The 16,737-nt window shown below is 37.7% G+C and overlaps 1 protein-coding gene across 1 annotated transcript in view; it reads right to left on the reverse strand.

The window, feature by feature from the left end:
- Positions 1–555: 555 nt before the first annotated feature.
- The window catches only part of CEP97 (centrosomal protein 97), a 29,278-nt gene continuing 13,096 nt past the window's right edge, over positions 556–16,737 (reverse strand). The window contains exons 7-11 of the mRNA XM_008540716.2: positions 11,595–11,759; positions 10,867–11,000; positions 9,658–10,432; positions 5,838–5,913; positions 556–4,384 (exon numbers count right to left, since the gene is read on the reverse strand). Of these exons, the coding sequence (XP_008538938.1) occupies positions 3,680–4,384; positions 5,838–5,913; positions 9,658–10,432; positions 10,867–11,000; positions 11,595–11,759 (1,855 nt within the window). The 3' untranslated portion in view covers positions 556–3,679. The remainder of the gene's footprint in view (positions 4,385–5,837; positions 5,914–9,657; positions 10,433–10,866; positions 11,001–11,594; positions 11,760–16,737) is intronic.

Raw genomic sequence — 16,737 nt, forward strand, 5'->3', positions numbered from 1 at the left:
TACTTGACTTTTAATTTTAATATGGCACAATAGGTTTGATCAGCGAAAACAATATCACTGAAAATGTTTAGCATGTTCCTTACAGACCCTCTCTGCTTTACTTCATGAAAGAGGGGGTCATATGTTTAAAAGTTAAAACATTACAATATAATAAATATCCCTTAATAAGGTACATGACAAAATAAAAATATACATTAAACAATGAAGTCTCTTTCTTTTCATTTATGAATGGGGAAATGATCGGACTCACTTTATATGCTCCCTTTTTACTATGTCTTAATTCTCCAGAAAAAAAAGATTTTATCTTTTATATTATTGTTATAAATCCAATTCTAAGAATCTGCACCAAAAAAAGTACCAAGGGAGATAATATAATTAAGCCCATCTTGTTTCTGAAAATACTTATAAAAAGAGGAACTAGACTTATCCTAAGTAGATAACAGGAAAACACACTATTAAGGTGTTTGCATATTTAAAATAATCCAAAATGAAATAAAAATCCACACTCAAGAATGGCACCTATGTTATTCAAGAATAAAGTTATTTGCCTATGTGCAAACAAATGTGTGCTTAAATAACTATTTTCATAAACATGCATATTTTGAGGCCTTTTATAATTAAACTTATAAAACCAAACTATATGATGTATGTATCAGGTGTCATGATTGGAGCTTTCTGCACACCACGGGACTTAAAACGTTAACATCTGTTGTTCTGCAACACCAAGATGAAACACAATCAAACTCAGCATTTCACTAGAAAGTTTTATATACCTCTGCAACCTTCATATCACCAAATAAATGGACTCCAGATGTAGTTATTCTTTTAAAATTTTAATTTCTACTATCGCTCTTAGAAACCATTTTAATCAAATCACATTTCTTGGAGAAAATTCACTCAGGGTTCTGAATGATTTAGTTGATTTCTACAAGAAACTTTGCCTTGACTGCTAGAGTTCTAGCTCTTATAGAAGCTTTTTTCCGTTTCAAAAAGAATGAAAAATATGCAGAGACTTTCTTACTGACTCAGTAAACGTAAAGGTTTAGAGAGAGCGTATATTAAGATTTTGGAATACAGTAACTTTTACGTTTTCAGTTTACTTACTACTAACTAGCTAAAACATCAGACAAGTCATCTAACTTCTCTGTGCCTTAGTTTCATCTTTAAAACAAAGAGATTAGAATAGATCATCTCTAAGGTCCCGCTCCAATTCTCACATGGCATGATTCTGTGCTTCGGCAAGAATATCTAATTGATATATTGAATTTTCCATAAATCAAGAGAACTGATAGGAACTAAAACAGCACAGCTGAACTAAACCTCTCTGGTTAGAGGAAACACAAAGATCATCTTAATGTTCGATTTCCTAAACCTTACTGAACCCATTCCCTCCTTAGCCAGGCCAATGAAGAGCCCATGGAGTTAAAACCAAATATCTTAGTTACATAAATTATTTTAAATTACACTGTAAACCTATTAAAATATATTAAGTCGATGCCAGTTTTCCTGCATTATAATTTACATTATTTTCATTCTATCTACATTCAAGATAATCTGTACAGTTAAGGTAGGGGGCTACTTGATATTCTTGTACTTCAAAACACTAGTAAAGTTAAATAGAATGAAGAGCAGAATATTAATCATTATCATATTCTGCCAATTAAAAATAAAAGTGTGCTGAATACTTATTTGTGGGCTAAAAAAATAAGGCAAAGGTAAAAAAGGAAATCTTGCTGACAAATGTTGATGTTCAAGGGAACTTAGTTGTGTTTTGTCATTTCTTAAAAAAAGAGAAGAGGGAGAAGATGTCGTCAGAAACCTGCCTAGGTAATACTGCAGCGGGACCTTCCAGCTTTGAGGAGAAAGTCATGCACCAGGAGCAGCACTTCGGTAAGAGTGCGGTGCAAGGCGGTTTTCCTTTGTCTAACTATGGGCAGCAAACGAGGCACTTCACCGTAAAATAGAAAAATAGGGTATACTTAAGAAGAAATTCAAAATCACTCATAAAAGATAACTAGCATTATTTAAAACGTAAAAAATTCTACTTTTATTTAACATGCATTCAACATTACATAGGCTTCACTAGGGAAAATCCTTTTGAACATAAGACTCCTGTTTCATTCATAAGACAAAAACTAAATCCTTTTCAAGAGAGTCTGGATTTCTAAGAGTGAAATCCAAGTCCTCCAACCTGAGGGCCACATATTCACAAACTGAGAAAAACACATCTTACCCACAACAAAGATACATTTCTGCTAACGACAAAGTGTGATGTGATCCCTGACTTTATTCTTGAAAGATCAAAAGTTTTAATTTTATATAACTTCAAAGAAGGGGACCTGGTGAATAACAGAATAATGAATAGATATTTAGCACCTAAATTTAGATGACACTTAAGTATTGCCATAGTTTTAAACAGTTGTATGTCCATAGATTGGGGGCAATCAGATATGCATTGTTCAATGATATTAGAACATTCTCAAAGAATAAAATATCAAGCTTCCAAAAATTATCCTTGATTTGAGAATGCATCCATCTATAACATTCAAACACAGTATTATCATTTCTTCCTGAAATTATAGATATATATTTTTTTAACAAGTAAACAAATAAGTAAGGTTTTTTTTTTCTTAACCACCATTAAATTGTCTTCCAAATGTGGCATTTTTTCAGAGATTTAGATAGAAAATAGTCATTTAAAAAAAAAAGTCATTCATATCCTACCAATAGTATTATTTTAGATGTTCTTCACTATGAGGCAGAGGTCAAAAAGTGAAGAAAATGACCATAGACCTTCTGCTGAAACACTTAAGAAAATACAAAGCAGGAACAGAGAAGATGAATATACATTAATTTCAGGCAATGTGTTGGCACATAAATGCTTATCTGTGGTGTAAAAAAAGCACAAAATGAAAAGATGATAAATGTTGTGACATCATTCCACAGGAATGGAGCCTAGCGCTGCTTTCTTTATATTGAAGAGAAATATTCCTGTGTAGCCTCTTTAAATAAGCTTGATTTTTGATTCTGGATGGAATACTTTGCTTCATATGTTAAAACTGATGCATGACATTAAAGATTTCCATGAAACACTTTAATCATCGCCACTGAAAAATCCTATAATTTTATCTTTTCTCCCTTTTTGCTTATAAGAAGGCTTTCCTTAACTCAAAAGTCTTTAAAAACATGTTCTTACGACAAGGAGGATGGCAAATTTCAATAGTTCACAGTCCTCATATTTCTCTTTTATATTTACTTTAACAAATTGCATTCCTTACTACATAATTAATTTCCTCATATACAGAAGAATCAAAATTCTTTTATTTATATCTTTAAGGTAAATTTTTCTATCTTCTTTAAGATATTCTAGTTAACTTTTGAAAGGAAATGAGTACATAAAAAAACAGGAACACTGTTGATGCAATTCAGTTGTTAAGAAATAAAGTGCACAGAGCTTTCAATATAAATATCGTTTGCTACCATACAGTTAAGTAAAAAGCTAACAAAATCAAAATGAAGATCCAGCCCAGTACCTAGAATATGGAAAATACAAGATAAGAATACAAACTCTATATACATAGTAAAAAAACTGTGGGGAATATTTCCCTTCAAACAAAAAAAGGCAACTGAAAATATTCTTAAGTCCAGTGGATTTCTGCTTCCCAAGCAACCAGATATGTTACACAATAACACCAACATGCAACACGTGAAACGTAGACTCACATTCTGACTGCTGCCCCTGCACTTCTGCGTTTAATTTACAATTCTCTGGTGTCTGACTGATTTCAGCTTGCAAAGCAGGAGATAAACCATGAGCATCATCTACAGAAGCAATATCAGACAAGACATCTAACTTTTCAGGGGAACAAGCTATGTAAAGCTTACTATCTCCTGTCCCTTCATCAAAATTTGTCCTCTCATCAGCATCTTCTAGCTGTTGAACTGAAGTTAAATACTGTTCAAGCAGACTCTTATCCTGCTCATCATTTGAGCTTTCCTTACTCCATTCACCGTGTTCTTCGCTAACATCCCCTACATCTGACTCTTTGCCATATTTGACTGTGTCAACAGAATTCCCCATTATGGAACTTTCACTGTCTTCTGTGGAACTTTTTTCAAAATCCAAGGAATCCTGCAAACAGTGAATTTGTTCTGTTAGGGAGGAATGAAAACCAGAGTCTGGAAATTCCCGTAAGGATTTCTCTTGAGGTGCTTCATCAGGAGCAATGAACCAATCAGAATTGTGATCAGAGGAAGACTCCTGACTTTGGGTGAATGATGGAGGTTTAGATGGCACTAGAGTACTTGATAAAGGAGGAACGTCAGAACGCCAGGAACTCAGACGCTGGTCCACCATCTGCTGCCAAGCTTGTAGAGACCTTACCTATAAACCAAAGGATATAGTTTTATTATAAAATAAAAATCATGCCTGTTTTATGATTGTCCTTTGAGCTCTTTTTTCCAACACTCATGAAGTTGGTAAATGGCAGAAGTGGATCAGAAATGGCCTGACTCCCTTTACCTTACATGGCTCCCCCAGCCTAAACCAGGCTGACACAAGCGGTACACATGCTTGGTAACTAAAGGCCCTTGCCAGGAGAGTAGGGATGGGCCAAAGCAATTCTCTTGCTTCTACTGGAAAAACAACAGAAGTACAACAGCGTACATACAGCTGACTAAGGAGTCAATAATGTACTCAGTAACATACACTGAGGTCTATTTAATAAGACAGATAGAGCCTATTCATAGAAGGAGATTCTCTAAAATAAAAATCTCATTTTAGATATCCATTTGGGATAAGAGTTCTTAAATATTATCTAACAATATGGTATATGCAACTCTAAAATACCTAAAAATATCCTGAGTTCTTGATAATATGACCTTTACATTTTTAGGGTATAATTAAAAATCTCAAAAATTTTCTGTAAAATCTGCAACAAGAAATCAATACAGAGAATTTTTTAGTTTCCCTTTGACTACATTCCAAGGTAATCACCAATAGCAGTTTGATATGTATCCTTCCAGACCTTTTACTATGTATTTCCAAATACACAGGGGGCTTTTAAAAACAAATGGAACCCTAAGTTCTGCGACTTGCTGTTTTTCACTGAACAATGTTATTCTGGAGATCTTTCCATGTCAGTCCATACTGTCACCTTAGTCTTTTTAACCACTCCACGGTATTCACAGAATTGTTACCCTCATGATTTATTGAACCACTCCCTTACTATTAGTAATTTTAAAACCTTAAAAATCAATAATTATTTTTCAATTTTTCAGGTAAAATCCTACTATAACAAATTCTTTTATAAAAATATTTCCAAGGAATTATCATCAAGAAACGTTTGGTGGGCTACAACAACAGTAAAACCGATTGTTGGAGCCGTCCCTAGAGTGTGCTATTATGGGTTATGCGTTTTCTCCCAAGAAGTCATGCATACTTTTTAGGACATGCATATTGTAGCCATCATACACCATCTTAGTCACCTGTTATTCAAATATTCTCAAAAGATAAGACAAGATGGATAGCTACATAAAACTTCAAACTGGGTTTTTATATCTGTGGGAAAGTTATCACATCCATCATTTAGTCACTTTCCTTCAGCTCTATACTTCTTTATCTTTCTGCTCAAAATTATGAAAATAATTTTCTTCAAATTAAATAGAATGTAACCAAATTCTCTGTTCTTTGTCAGAGTTAGAGGCAAAGAACACAAACCACATACTTAACCTTGAGAAAGGGTGCTTAGTATGCCTGACGACTCTATGATTAGCTCGATAAATCCAGAATTTTTCTTTGTTCATACCATTAGGTAAATCAGCAGGAGGAGCTTTACCTGGTTCCAAAGGAATCTGACAGCCTCTTCTTGTACAAATTTTTTAATACGTTCTTCATCTCTTTCTTTTCTTAATCTACAATAATCCAAAATCCATTAGTGACACAAGGAAGGGTACTTCTTGTTCAACTAACAAACACATGCATGGTAGAGAGATTAATAATCTAATAGTGCTTTCCACTTTTAGAACACCTAAGCTGAAATTAGTTGTTTGGTTTTTTTCTTCTTCTTCTCCCCAAAGCCCAGTATCCAGTTGTATATTCTGGTTGCAGGTCTTTCTAGTTGTGGCATGTGGGACGCCACCTCAGCATGGCCTGATAAGCAGTGCCATGTCCGTGCTGAGGATCCGAAAAGGCGAAACCCTGGGCTGCCAAAGCGGAGCGCACAAACTTAACCACTTGGCCACAGGGCCTGCCCCTGAAATTAGTTTTAAACTATGACTTAATGTAGAAGCCAGGTGAGATGTGACTGAAATTCAGATTATACTGGTTCTATAAAGTATTGCCAGTGATGAAAAGTGAAACACTAAATGGTTCTTTTTTGGCCTCAATTTCCCAGCCAAACATAGCAAAGGGGCAGGAGCTACAGAAAGGAGTGGTTACTCAAAGCCTCAAAACTGTTAAGGATTAGGATCACAGCTTGAAACACCCTCTTCTAAGAGGCCAATAGGACTCTTCCCATCAAACTGCACATCCCTGTTTGCACCAATCCCTGACATACTCCTTGCTGTCATCAACAGACCTCCACATCCATCACCTCCCCTCATTCATTAAAGTTTTATTCTGGGCTCACTGCCGCCCTCCCAATACTTACCCCCATCACAAACCTAAGGTTCCCTTAGTTGTCCATTATCTCCCAGACTGTCCCCACCATTTTGTTCTGAACCTCTGACCCACTTTCTCTAGCCCCTCCAGCCCTTCTCCTGTGCCATCTGGGACTCCCATACACACTCAGTCACTTCTCCGAACTTTTCCTTGACCAAATCAGACCCACTTCTAAGGGCACCATAGCCCTCTCAAGTGGAAGCTATTGTTTTCACTCACACATCAGGGTCAGATGATTCTGCTGTTTACAAATGATTCTTTACCTTCCTCCTGCAAGAAGTCCAGCTATCCTGCTAAATTTCCCCAAACTTTTTCAAGTACTGACTTCCCATTATCTACCCCCATTCACTCAAGTCTCAGCGCCAGTCTTTCTCTCTCCCCATTCCTGGCATCATTTCTGGAGACGTCAACATTCACATGGATGGTCTATGTAACAATAAGCCACCATCACTCATTCTCAAAGTCTCAGTCTAGACCCAATCATTTGACTACACCATTTTCAAAAATGATTTCAAGCACCCCACAACCACGACCTCCTATGCTCCCAGTTCACTTGCTCTTGCATCCCAGGGCAACAATTTAGACGTCCAGTCTTCATGTATGCCTCCAAACTAATGATCCCTTCCTCCTGTCTTCCCTTTTACCTCGTTTAAATTCCAAGATCCATCATTATAATCATCTCCTCCCAATTATCTTCAGCTCCCTTGCCCTTCTCTCTCTTCCCCACCATATTTACCTAGAAAATAACCCTTTCCTGGCTGCACCAAATTAACCATGCCCAAATCAGAACAGAACAACTGAGAGTTGCTGATGAAAATGACACAACCTGACCCATTGTCTTGCACTTTAAGCTTTTCCTCAGTATCCAGCAATCCTCCTCCATTCCCCCTATAAGTTCACTGTTAAGATGAAGACCTCACGTCTCTCTCCTTAAACCTCCCACACCCTCACCCCTCTCCTCATTCTCAAATGTTGACTATGTCTTCTATAGTATTGAAAAAGGAGAAGCATCCATCAGACAGGACCTCCCCATCCCCAACCATCAAACCTGCCACCCCACCTGCTCCTGCTCCCTCCTCAGCCTCTCCCTGTACTTGTGCACTGGATCCCTTCTCGTCCCTCCTCAAGAACTTCATTCCTGCACTTCTCCTTTCTTTCCTCTGCACCGTCAGTTTTTCCCTCTTTACTGAATCATTTCCATCAATACATAAACATGCTCTATATCTCTCATCTTTAAGAAAGAATTTTCCTTAACTCCAGATTCTCCTCCAGCAACCACCTACCCTCTTCTCTTCCTCAAGGCAACACATCCCAAAAGAGTTGGCTACACTCACTCTTCATCTCTCATTCACCATTCAACCAATTCTGAACTGCCTTCATCCCACTACACCACTGACACTGCTCTTAGGAAGCTCACTGGGCAGGAAAGGTTAACTCAGCAGGACTGGGGTGTTCAAACCCTGCAAATTCCAAAGACAGGAGTGGCCTTGACCAGCTCCCGGGAGATAACCTCCAAGCCCTAGGAATATCCTGCCTGATAAAAGTACCTTTGTATATGTAGGGCCTTGGGCCAAATCAGATAGTTTATGCTAACAATGTGCTTTCTGGTGAGTACCAGTTTTGTTGACCTGGGGCCACACTGTATCAGTCTGACCTCAGGTGGGGGCTGAGGTCTGAGTAGTTAAGGTCAGTCATACAGACACTGAATGCCCATATGACTGACTCCCAAAAAAAACCCTGGATGTCAGGCTTCAGCAAGTTTCCCTGGTTGGCAATACTTCATAGCTGTTGTCACACATCGTTGCCGGGAGAATCAAGCCCTGTCTGGACAACTGCACTGGGAGAGGACAACTAGAAGCTGGTGCTTGGTCTCCCCTGGACTCTGCCCTATGCACCTTCTTCCTTTGCTGATTTTGATCCGTATCCTTTCGCTGTAATAAACCATAATCATGAACAGCATAGCTTTCCTGACTTCTGAGTCCTTTTAGCAAATCATCACACCTGAAGCTAGTCTTGGGGACCCCTCAACACAGTCACCAATAACCTCCAGCTGCTAAATCTAATGTATAGTTCTCTGTCCTTCCTACGGCACCTCTCTTCTCTCCTGCAACATTCCCCTGTTGCAGCTGGGATACACAATCTCCTAGTTTTCTAACCACTTGGGCTGTCCCTTCTCAGTCTCTTTTACTGCCTCCTCCTCTGCCACCTATAACAATGTTAATATTGCTAGCTGCAATACTAATACTGAAAATAAGTTTACAAAATCCTAATTTTCCTGGGTTGAGAGTTAGTAAAACATGTGAGCCATAGAATTAAGGAAAATTCTGACCATTCCCCCAGAATTTTAGCCCTTTTAAATCCTTGTTATTTTATTTCTTATGTCACCTACTGAGTTCTACGTAAACTTACTCATCTTCTCATTTTTTTTTTTAAGACTTTATTTTTTTCCTTTTCCTCCCCAAAGCCCCCAGGTACATAGTTGTATATTCTTACTTGTGGGTCCTTCTAGTTGTGGCATGTGGGATGCTGCCTCAGCATAGCTTGATGAGCAGTGCCATGTCTGCGCCCAGGATTTGAACTGGCGAAACCCTGGGCCGCCGCAGCGGAGCGTGCAAACTTAACCACTCGGCCACGGGGCCAGCCCCTCTCATCTTCTCATTTTTATACTTATTCACTTTTCTACATTTTCTGTACCTTTCTCTGTTGAGGTTTATAGACATCTAGAAGGCATGCATTCATTCAACATTTACTGCTATCCTGCATCTATGCACCAATTGCTGTGTTGGAGATGGAAATGCATGACAGTCTCTGCCACCCAGATGCTTTCAGTATCTTACGGAAACAAGTCAAGCAAGAGTGGCAAGATGGTGTGACTAGTGTTCTAACCACAACAGCAATGATGCAGTGTTCTGAATCAACTCTAAGACTCTGACACTCCCAGACCAACCAACAAGCAAACTAAACAAACAAACAAACTAAACAGGACTTTGACTCACCTCCTTATTTCATCAGTTAGGCAGACAATGTGCTCCTGCATTCTGCGTAGCCGGATTTCATAACGCACATCTTTAGCTTGAGGGTTGTAATTCCTGGCATAAAAGCCTCGCCAACAGGCCTGAAGCTTAGTGGCTGCTTCATTCAATTTCTGAAGGGCAACTTTATCTTGTCCCAAAGCAACACATCTCTGGGTTAAAACTCTGCAGGGAAGTTTCTCTGAAGCTGTTTGAGACATGATTTCTTCACCGTCTGGCTGTGTATGGAAGACATTGTGTCCAACTGACTCAGGAGAAGATGTAAGACTGTGGGTGTCATCCTTCAAGACAGCACTGGTTACTGTTGGCTCAGGACATGGTAATGGCCCATCTTTCTCATTTACCTCTGTACTGATCGGACTCTTCATCGCTTGAACAGAATTCTCCTTTGCAGCCCAAAAAGCCTTTTCCTCTTCCTTGTCAAAGTCCTGGTTTCCCAGCCCTTTCACAGACTCATCTGCAACACCATCATCTTCTAGGCCCAGGTTAATGCCTTGTAGCCTCAGCTCAACTGTAGGTGAAACTGGAGACAGTCCTGATGCAACTGGCATGAAAGTAGACTCTGAAGAGAGAAGACTACAGCTCAGCTTGTCCTCATCGGTCTGTATGTCCTCCAGGCGCAGGTCATTTCGAGAGTATCTTGCCGTGTGAACAGAGGCTGGAAAGTTATTCTTAACACCATATAACTGATCATCATCACTGCTTATCCCAACCCAAGAATTGACTTGGATGACAGGTTCTAGAAGAATCAACAGAGTATCGCTTAAACCACTAAATGTTTAAACAGATATTTTTTCTTAGTTGTATTCTTTAATGAAATCTAATCCCTAAAATACAGTAAAATGTAATAAGATGCCTTCAGTGATATCCTCCAATATGCCTAAAACACCAAACCAAATATTTTTAAGAAAATGAATTCTTGCAATAATCATAAGAATAATCAAAGTATCAGGTCAATACAAAAGGTAGCAGTTCACTGAATGTTTTTAAAAATTAGAAATATAATAGTTATATATGTATGTCTGCGTATATACATATATATAAAATATAAGATCCAAATGTTCATTTAAGTTAACAAATAAAAATTATGAAAGTATATACTTTTTCTGTTTTATGATACCCAACAGATCCAACGACTCAGAAAAAAAGCATGAGAGATCATGAATTTCATACCACTTTCCTGGACGATCTGACAGTCTTGAACAGGGCTGGAATGCTCAGGTACAAGGGGTGCCCTGGTTTCAACAGGAGCAAGAGGAGACAACTCTTCATTTTGGCTTTGGTTCATCAACTGCCTCTGGTGAAACCTAAAAATCAATAACATCTGACGTGATTTAACACAAAGCAAAAAAAGAAAGCCTTTCTGCTTCCTAGGTAACACGATCAAAAAGGTAGAAGTTTACAGTTTTCAAAGTAGATACTTTTAATCACCACCAAATTACACAGTCTCATTTGAACACATCAGATAAAAAAGGTTAAGAAACTTATTTTTAAATCACATAGACACCCTCATATGCATATACATGCACAAAAATTCAAATGCAGGATCTCTAACCAAAGAAGTGACTACTAAATGCTTCTAGCTATACTTCTTAATGTTCGTATTTAAAAGTTCATATGAAACATCTACATTAAAAGGACAAATACATTTTTTTTAAAAATCCCCCTCCCCCATACTGCTTACTCTCCCTACTCAAGAAATGATTAGCAATGTAGTCGTGGAGTAAACTGGACTGCACTGTGTGATTCAGTTCCTCTGCAGGACTGGGGCAGTGACAAGGGGCCCAAGTGCCCACAAACGTGGGCCACAGCAATTGGCTCAGTCCTACTAACCCAACAGGAAAGACTCAGAGGTATTTTCACTTGTGAATTCATCAGCTGCCACAAATAAATGGGCTTACCTCTGCTTGCTCAGAATCTTCTCTAGTTTAGCATCCTCTGCGGTTTGAAGACCCAGTGTAGAAGTGAGAGGACAGACTGTAGCCAGATACTGGACAAGCTGGATATGCTGACCAGGCCGATATGCTCTCCCCTTGCCTTGACTATAGAGCCATTCAGCTTTCAAACTGCAATTAGGGGACATAAAGAAGAGGAGATGGCACCAGGGTAGACAAGATACATTTTTAAGCCACAATAGGCTTCCTTCTTAATTTACCTTTATAGCATCATTGGGTGTTTTCATAAATAAAATTCAAGTTCAAAAATATCTATCCTTTTGATTCACTCCCCTTACTCTTATAATGTTTTAAACCTTTTTTCTTGTTTAGGGGCACTTCCACAGAGTTGCACTACGGTTCCAAATATTTTAAAATTGTTTTCAAAGAAGCAATGAGTATTCCTACCATTCACTGCCAAACTGAAGTACCTAAATACATCAGTTTTGAATAAACCCATTAGTTCACAGTGACAGCTTTTAAAAAAGGCTAGCTGACCACAGCTGGAGGATGCTAGGGAACCACCAACTCATTATTTTTAAAAACTGCTAAGTGAGCAGCAAGGACCAGCAAATCCAGAGGCACAAGCAGCACAATGAGGGCACTGACGATGCCTCTGGCAGAGGTAGTGAGAGTGGAAACTGCAGGCTGTCAAATACAACCAGACACAGCTCAGAAACCAAGTAACCAGAGCCACACCCTAATAAGAAAGGTGGTTACTACCACAAATGCACCAGCCAAGGATCAATTCATCAAACACCATATAGAACTACAGTAACACAGAACAGAAAGAGAATGACAACTCTCCAGGAACCAAACTTGAAGTCACAGAAGATTACAATCTAACTGACAGAGAATTCAAAAGAGCTATCGTAAAGAAACTCAGTGAGTTACAAGAAAACTCAGAAAGACAGTTGAATGAGTTCAGGAATAAAATTAATGAACAGAAAGAGTTCCAAGACTGAAACTCTAAAAAAAAAAATCAAACTAATTCTGGAGATGAAGAACACAATTAATGAGATAAAAAAAATTGTGCAGAAAGCATTAAAAATGGAGCAGACCATATGGAGGAGAGAATCAATGCGTTCAAAGATAGAAACTTAGAAATAATTCAGGTGGAGGAAGAAAGAACTAAGATTTTTTTTAAATGAAGAAATTCTTCAAAAAATATCTGACTCAATTAGGAAAAATAACATAAACATAATAGGCATTCCAGAAGGAGAAGAGAAGGAGAAAAGAGTAGAGAACTTATTCAAAGAAATAATAGCAGAGAACTTTCCAAACCTGGGGAAAGAACTGGACATGTAAGTATATGAAGATAACAGAACTCCTAATTACTTCAACGCAAAAAGACTTTCTCCAAGGTCTTTAATATAATATACTATTAAAACTGTCAAAAGGTGGGGCTGGCCCTGTGGCCAAGTGGTTAAGGTCGCGTGCTCTGCCTCGGCGGCCCAGGGTTTCACCAGTTCAAATCCTGGGCATGGACATGGCACCGCTCATCAGGCCATGCTGAGGTGGCATCCTATATGCCACAACTAGAAGGACCCACTACTAAAAATACACGACTATGTACCGGGGGGCGTTGGGGAGAAAAAGGAAAAATAAAATCTTTTAAAAAAAAACCGTCAAAGGCAATACAAAGAAAAAATATTAAGGGCAGCAAGAGAGAAGAAAATAACCTACAAAGAAACCCCTATCAGGCTTTCAGCAGAAACCCTACAGGCTAGGAGAGAGTGGAACGATATATTTAAAACACTGAAAGACAAAAGCTATCAGCCAAGAATACTCTATCTAGTGAAATTATCCTTCAGATATGACAGAGACGTAAAAGCTTCCCCAGAAAAACAAAAGCTGAGGGAGTTCATCGCCACTAGACTTGCCTTATAAGAAATGTTGAAAGGAGCCCTCCTACCTGAACAAAAAGGCAAAGGTTTACAAAGCTTTGATCAAGGAGATAAACAAACAGAATCAGAACACTGCAGCTGTATATCAGAATAGGTTAGTAAACAATTATAACATAAAGAATAAAGGTAGGGGCCGGTTCCGTGGCCGAGCGGTTAAGTTTGCATGCTCTGCTGCAGCAGCCCAGGGTTCAGATCCTGGGCGCGGACATGGCACCGCTCATCAGGCCACGTTGAGGTGGTGTCCCACATCCCACAACTAGAAGGACCTGCAACTAAGATATACAACTGTGTACATGGGGGGTTTGGGGAGATAAAGCAGGGAAGAAAAAAAAAAGATTGGCAACAGCTGTTAGCCCAGGTGCCAGTCTTAAAAAAAAAAAAAAGAATAAAGGTAAAGAAAGCATCAAAAATAACTATAAACACTTCAACTTGGGCAGAAACTTACAACACAAAAAAGAGTAATTTGTGACAACAAAAAAATAGAAGAGGAAGAGGAAAAGGATGGAACCTGCTTAGGCTAATGGAGATAAGAGGCTACCATAAAAAGGACTATCTCATCTATGAGATCTTTTATACAAACCTCATGGTAAACACAAAACAAAAAATCAGAGCAGAGTCACAAAACATAAATAAAGAGAAAACTGAGAAAAACATCACAGAAAACCACCAATCTGAAATGACAGACAGAAATACAAGGAATAAGAAACAAGGGAAATTGGGAACAACCAGAAAACAAAAGACAAGATGGCAGTATTAAGCCCTCATATATTAACAATCACTCTAAATGTAAACAAATTCAATTCACCAATCAAAAGACGCAGTGTCTGGATGGATTAAAAAACAAGACACAACAATATGCTGCCTCCCAGAAACACATCACACCTCTAAAGACAAATACAGGCTCAGAGTGAAGGGATGGAATATGATACTCCAAGCAGATAGCAAGCAAAAGAAAGTGGGGTACCCATACTTATCAGACAAAGCAGACTTCAAGAAAAAAAGATAAGAGACAAAGATGGGCATTATATAATGATAAAAGAGATGTTCCATCAAGAAGACATAATACTTATTAATACATATGCACCTGACAAAGGAGTGCCAAAGTATATAAAGCAACTATTATTAGACCTAAAGGGAGAAATTGATAGCAACACAATGATACTAGGAGACCTTAACACCCCAGTTATGTCAGTGGATAGATCAACCAGACAGAAAGTCAACAAGGAAACAGTGGCCTTAAATGAAACGCTAGACCAGACAAACTTAATAGATATATATAGACCATTCCATCCAAAAACAGGAGAATACACATTCTTCTCAAGTGCAGTTGGAACATTCTCAAGGACAGACCATATGTTGGGAAACAAGACAAACCTCAACAAATTTAAGAAGACTGAAATCATATCAAGCATCTTTTCCAACCACAATGCTATGAAACTAGAAATCAACTACAAGAAAAAAGCTGGAAACGTCACAAATATGTGGAGACTAAACAACATGCTACTGAACAACCACTGGATCAATGAACAAATCAAAGGAGAAATCAAAAAATACCTGGAGACAAATGAAAATGAAAACACAACATACCAAAACTTATGAGATGCAGCAAAAGTGGTACTAAGAGGGAAGTTTATAGCAATACAGGCCCACTTCAACAGACAAGGAAAAATCTCAAATAAATAATCTTCCACTATACCTGAAAGAACTAGAAAAAGAACAACAAAAAAGCCCAAAGTCAGTAGGAGGAAGAAAATAATAAAAATCAGAGCAAGAGTAAACAAAATAGAGACTAAAAAGACAAGAGAAAGATCAACGAAACTAAGAGCTAGTTCTTTAAGAAGATAAACAAAATTGAGAAAGACTTAGCCAGACTTACTAAGAAAAAAAGAGAAAAGACTCAAATAAATAAAATCAGAAATGAAAGAAGAGAAATTAAAACAGACATCACAGAAATACAAAGGATTATAAGAGAATACTATTAAAAGCTATATGCCAACAAATTGGATAACCTAAAAGAAATGGATAAATTCTTAGAATCATACAACCTCCCAAAACTGAATCAAGAAGAAATAGAGAATCTGAATAGACCAATCACAAGATTGAAACAGTAATCAACAAAAAGCAGAAGTCCAGGACCAGATGATTTCTCTGGTGAATTCTACCAAACATTCAAAGATTTAATACCTTGCCTCCTCAAACTCTTCTGAAAAATTAAAGAGGATGTGATGCTCCCTAACTCATTTTACAAGGCCAACATTACCCTGATACCAAAACCAGACAATGACAACACAAAAAAGGAAAATTACAGGCTAATGTAGCTGATGAACATAGATGCAAAAATCCTAAACAAAATATTAGCAAATTGAATACAACAATACATTAAAAGGATCAGATACCACAATCAAGTGGGATTTATTCGAGAGATGCAGGGATGCTTCAACATCCATGAATCAATCAATGTGATACACCACATTAAGAAAAGATGTTCATCTCAACAGATGCAGAGAAAACATTTGACAAGATCCAACATCCATTCATGATAAAAACTCTCAATAAAATGAGTATAAAAGGAAAGTACCTCAACATAATAAAGGCCACATATGACAAACCCACAGCCAACATCCTACTCAATGGAGAAAAACTGAAAGCCATTCTTCAGAGAACAGGAACAAGACAAGGATGCTTGCTTGCACCACTATTATTCAATGTAGTACTGGAAGTTTTAGACAGAACAATTAGTCAAAAAAAAAAAGAAAGAAAAGTGATCTAAATTGGAAGGAAAGAAGTGAAACTCTCAGTATTTGTGGATGACATGATTCCATATATAGAAAACCCTAAAGAATCCACCAAAAACCTATTAGAAGTAATCAAGAAATACAGTAAACTTGTAGGGTACAAAATAAACATAAAAAAATCAGTAATGTTTCTATACACTAATAACGAACTAGCAAAAACAGAAATCAAGAATACAATCTGATTTACAATTACAACAAAAAGAATGAAATACCTAGGAATAAATTTAACCAAGGAGGTGAAAGACTTCCACACTGAAAACTATAAGACATTATTTAAAGAACTCCAAGAAGACATAAGAAATGGAAAGATACTCCATGCTTATGGATTGGAAGAGTAAACATAGTTAAAATGTCCGTATTACCTAAAGCAATCTACAGATTCAATGCAATTCCAATCAGAATCCCAAT

The sequence above is a fragment of the Equus przewalskii genome, chromosome 18 (genome assembly GCF_037783145.1).
Source record: "Equus przewalskii isolate Varuska chromosome 18, EquPr2, whole genome shotgun sequence".
Taxonomy (NCBI): Eukaryota; Metazoa; Chordata; class Mammalia; order Perissodactyla; family Equidae; genus Equus; species Equus przewalskii.